The sequence below is a fragment of the Diuraphis noxia genome, unplaced genomic scaffold (assembly GCF_037042655.1).
Source record: "Diuraphis noxia isolate RWA-SAM2 unplaced genomic scaffold, SU_Dnox_SAM2 contig0004, whole genome shotgun sequence".
Taxonomy (NCBI): domain Eukaryota; kingdom Metazoa; phylum Arthropoda; class Insecta; order Hemiptera; family Aphididae; genus Diuraphis; species Diuraphis noxia.
Genome location: NW_028301714.1, coordinates 22,924,383 through 22,929,863, shown reverse-complemented (window position 1 = coordinate 22,929,863; position 5,481 = coordinate 22,924,383). Strand labels below are relative to the sequence as shown.

At 28.4% G+C, this 5,481-nt stretch overlaps 1 protein-coding gene across 1 annotated transcript; it reads right to left on the bottom strand.

Moving 5' to 3' along the window:
• Positions 1-2,633: 2,633 nt before the first annotated feature.
• RpS10b (Ribosomal protein S10b) lies at positions 2,634-4,709 on the bottom strand. Its single transcript, XM_015522490.2, has 5 exons — positions 4,555-4,709; positions 4,226-4,370; positions 4,050-4,163; positions 2,824-3,006; positions 2,634-2,755 (listed from the first exon to the last, which is right to left on the bottom strand). Exons 2-5 carry the CDS (start codon positions 4,367-4,369, stop codon positions 2,702-2,704), a joined length of 495 nt encoding a protein of 164 aa, XP_015377976.1. The 5' UTR covers position 4,370; positions 4,555-4,709; the 3' UTR covers positions 2,634-2,701.
• Positions 4,710-5,481: the final 772 nt, after the last annotated feature.

Here is a 5,481-nt window from a genome sequence, read left to right as displayed (position 1 = left end):
GAGGTTTTGTTTTATATTTTCCTATATTTAAAACTGAAAATTAACGGGAAATAATAAATTATATCAAATAAATAATTAAATCGTTTTTTGTTTTATTCATGTATATAATATCCAAACAAATAATTAAAAATGTTTGATAATACCTACAATATGGACTTAATGAATAATATTAACCTAACCTAACGAAAGTATTCAAGTGTTGTACGTTTAGTTGCCTATTTTTAAAACGGTCTCCTCAATTTTACTTTAATACCTATTTGAGATGTCATATTTTTAGTTACCGGAAAACGGACTCCCATTGTATGAAGGTATTAGGTACCTAACAAAAAAGGAAAAATCTAGCCAAAAGTGTATACCATTTACATATTATAGTTTAAATTTATCTACAAATTAGGTATATTATTGGGGGGGCCCAGTCCGATGTGCCTACAGTGTAGAGGCGGAGAGGACACGGTGGAGCATACTCTGCTTGAGTGCTACTACTGGAACGTCCTCCGTGATCCTTTGTCCATTCACCTGGGGCACAGACCGCGTACAGCCGAACATCCAGGATATAATTTGCGGGCCGCCATTTGACCAGCTTCCAGCAGACCCAGATGAAAAGTTGAATATACTAAGGTACGCGGAGGAGTCCTTTCGGCTGTTCTATGGAATGGTCGAACGCATCTTCTCACGCAAAGAAGAAGAGGAGCGAGTCCGCCAGGCTGCGGAGGTGCGGCGATAAGAAATGTTGTTGCAAAAATGTTGTTATAAAAATTGTTGTTGTTAAAATTGTTGTTGTAAAAATTGTTGTTGTAAATATTGTTGATGTAAAAAGATTGTTGTAATATTAGCGAGTGGGGGATTGTCCCACCACTAATAATTGTCGTTGTTATTGTTATCAATAAACGATGGGAGTCAGAAGAGAAGTAATGCTAACGCGGTTCCTTCTCTGGCTCTTGATACAAAAGGAAAAAGAAAAAAAAAAAAAAAGGTATATTATTGGGACATTGGATTAGGTTTATTAAAACTTATAAGAGCCAATAGATATCGTATACATTATATCTTATTTAATTTAATTAATTATAAGTTATTATAAGTTAATATCTTTAAACTATATTCAGTTTTCTATTTTTTTTAACTAGGGTGGTAGAGAAAATATTTTCAATAAAAAAAAAAAAGAATAGAAGAAAGTACCTTTTGTTATCCATTTCAATGCTAATGGCTTAAAAACCTTGATAATTCACTTATGAATATAGTAAATATAATAAATACTTAAAAGGATGTCAGAGCAGTATATTTTTTCTCTCAGGCTCATGTATAACATGGACAAAATGCATTCACCTTAAATCGTTTTTTGATTTTTGAGTAAAAAAGTAAAATCACTTATACCAAAAATGATAGAGGATATGACTTTTTGGTTTTATATTTTATTATTATTTGGCAATATATGAGGCTTTCAAAAATAAAAATAATGTTATAATTTTAAATGTTTGAATTATTATGAGATAATTTTTAGACAAATCAATATGCCATTCCTTCAAAAATATTATTCTCTAACCGTTTCCATAACGAGAGATTTTACACTAAAATTATCAAAAACAAAAAAAGATACTACGTAAATTAGTTTAGTCTATGATGTGTATGGGCCTTAAGAGAAAAGTGTGCTGACATCGCAAATAATTTAAAAACAATTTTAATTTTTAGTACTCTTCAAAAAAACTTATTCAAGTAATAAATTGTATCACACTTTATTCAGAATAAAAGTTTATCAGGCATTAGAAGAAAACCAGTCCAATTCACACTGCACTTCGCACCATGATACATTAGCTCTCATGTACTATTATCTTTGGTAGCCAATCGCAAATTTAATTGGTATCACTTAAAGGCGCATACTTATTCTGGATTGAGTAGTCATAACCAGAGCTTGGTATTTCATAGAAAGATGCATATTTAAATTAAATTTGATACTCGTTTCTTGATACATAATATAATCGAAATACTGGCATTTATGATGGATGCTTCATACTTTACTAAATTTATAACTTTGCATACTTTAAGATTTTAGGCATTTTATGTTTATAAATTAACAACAAATTAACTTTCAATTATTTAAAATGTTTAAAAATAAAGTCACAAAAAACCACATTGGCTATATTTTGAATTATACTATATCGAGTATTAAATTAAATTTGTTAATGTAATGTAAATTTGGCCCTTATTGATCATTTGGTTAATAATTAAATACTTTTAGAACAAACCAGATAATAATTAAGTAAAAATATGACTAGGTATAATGCCTAACAAAAAATAAACAAAAACAATTAGTAATGCTTTATCCAAGTTTGTTCCCATATCAATAAAATTTTTATAAAAAGAGCATTTTTGAGTTTTTTTAGAGCACATAATATGTTTAATATACAGATGATTTATTGTTTTTATGCATTTTAGTTCTAAGTTTTGAGCCTAGGATATTGTTTATAAATATTATGAGTGTGCAATGGGCAGATGTCAGTGTAGAAAAAAAATTTTTATAATACATTTGAAGACTAATATAATATAAATCTTATAGATAGGTATGTTTAACTTTAAATATCACTATAAATTGGTGAATTACTATGAAATCAACTATATTATGAAAAAAAATATACGAATTTGTAAATTTTTTACTTTTTTTTATTTTATTATTTTTTTTATTTATAAGTAATATAATTAATTACATTTATTGAGGTGGAGCTCTGCCACGGCCAAATCCACCAAATGCACCAGGTCCTCTCTGGATGAATAAAAAAATGTATGAATAATGTTATTAAGTTATTTGTTTGCTATAATCATAATACTTACAAAGTCTAATTCAGCAGTACCAGCACCCACTTCAGCTTTTTTGTCTGTTCCAGGTGCACCTGGAGCCCGCCTGTATGTAGCTCTGTCTTCACCTGACCGACCGCCTTCAGTTCTTCCACCTGGTGTGGTCCTGGGTCCTCTTGGATCTTGTCTAGCTTGTCTTTTCAGTGTAGCTGGAACAATCTGAAGACAAATGTTTATAAAAACATTAATATGTGTTTTAATAGTTTTATACAACATATGAAAACAAATTAAAAAAAGGTATTGATTAATATCACGACTGTTAGTTCATTCATTTGAGTATCAATCTTGTATAGACCTACTGAAAAAAAGAAAATTGTTTCAAGGTAATAAGATTCAATAAATTAAATTTATAATAATTGCACATTTCTGCATAATGTATCATGTTTTTTTTATTAAGCAAATTAAGAGCAGGTTTTTAAATTAAATTTTTTAATAATTATGAGCCAAATTTGTTGAGAAAAATGTTTTGAAAATTATGAATTAATATAACAAATAAAAATTTAATCAATAAATAATCGGTCAATTAAATGAAAATAATGGTTCACAAGCCTAATAAAAAAATTAAAAGCAATTGCTTAAACAAAAAAAATGGTCTTTAAGAGGCTGCTACACAACCATTTGTTGTCTTCGTCTTACAAGTGGATAACATAGAAAATTTATGTTCAGCCGATCACATTTAGCTCCGTTTGTTTATCGTTTTTTTACAATAACTTAGTTATGAGTATTTTTAACTTATACTTTTTTATGTACGCATAACTTGCTACAAAATTGAACTATCGTAAAAAAAATTACCACATACAGACACAGATAATGTTCTTGACATGAAGTTTCATAACAGGTTGATTCACTCTAAATTTTAAACAAAGCTCAACGTGATCTGCTGAGTGTAAATTTGCCACTTGTTGTGCACTTGTAAGATGGTTACAATAAATGGTTGTGTAGCATACTCTTAATAACACAAATTTGAAATCAAAAAAAAATTTACTAAGTTTTACTAATAAACCATATAAAAACTTATTTACATATTATTTTAAGTTTTATACTGTATACTTTTTATAGTAACACATATATTACTGCATTCATTAGTGTATGAATGTTGATTATCATCAATACTATATGTTATTTACTGATACAAATACTCTAGATTATGAATATATTTTATAATAAAATATCTAAGTAAATTTATAAAACCATATATTTACCTCAGTTGGCAAATGAAGATAATCCCTAAGGTATTGAATTCCCTCATTCGTCAAGTACCAATAATAGTGACGCCATGCAAATTGTTCTTTAACATAATCCCTAGATTTGAGACTCTAAATAAATTTTAAAAACATTAATATATACAGAGCAATCATAGAATAAAGGGCGTAAATACCTGCATAGCTTTGATAACTTGCAAATTTGGAATGCCTTCAATATCGGGATGCACAGGTTTATGAAAATCCTTTTCAGCAACCATAACACCTTCTTTAAATAAGTATTCGTAGATAGCCCTACGATTCTTTTTTGGCATCAACATTCTATTCAAAAAATGTATTATTTAATTATGTATAAACGTATAATACGACAACTTAATAAGTACACATTACAAAAATATATGTTTTGATTTCCGTCAAAATTCAAATTTATCAAACAGGAATGACATTTTAAAATGTATGATATAACTGAATTAAAAGAAAATTAATTAAATAAATAAGTACTTACTTGGATGTTTGTGGATGAAAATTCTAAAATACGAAGGGACAGTACCTACCACAAATCACAATTATTTAGAAAGAAATCCATGTTATCAATCGACCAACCTCAAAATATTTTTTGTCAATAAACAACATTTTAATAACTAGTAACGTGGTATAAGAAATTATGATAACAGTTACCACTACCTCGTCGCGCGGCAAAAAGTCTATCAATGATAGACCGGCAACCGTGAATCGTGATCCCTAGATATTATATCTTAGTCCGTGCCCTAGTCCTAATTTGTCTCTACTTAACTTCTCTAGTCGATCAGTCGAGCAGTCGAGTCGACCATAGTATTACTCCCATAGGCCATAAGGACGTAGGGTAATTTTTAGTTAATACTTTAATAGTTTAATGGGTATTATGGTATTAGGTACCACGATTAAAGATATTATTAATTAATAATTAATATTCTATGGCAGACGTCTTAGGTGTCCAACCCGTGGTCCCCACTTAAACTTAATTACCATTAATTGATTAATTAATTGTATATAATTATAATATATTAATATTACGAAAAAAAATGTAAATATAAAAATATTTCTGCTTATTACTTGGTATTGTAAAATTATAAAAAAATGTATTTTGGTATTATAGAATGATTTAATCATTGAATTGTATTATTATTTAAAAAAGTCATCACAAAAGGTTAGACACACCATAGAGTAATATTATATTATAATAATTATTATAATATTTATTATAATTATTATTATTATAATATTACTCTATGAGACACACTGACTACTGCAGCTGTAGTACACTACGTCACTACGAGTGTAGTTTGACAGTTTTTACGGCTACTTTCATAGCACGATGCCACGAATCACGATGTGAAGGAGGTATTATCTTTTAGTTCTCTGCATGGTTACCTGTAGAATAAAACAATAATAT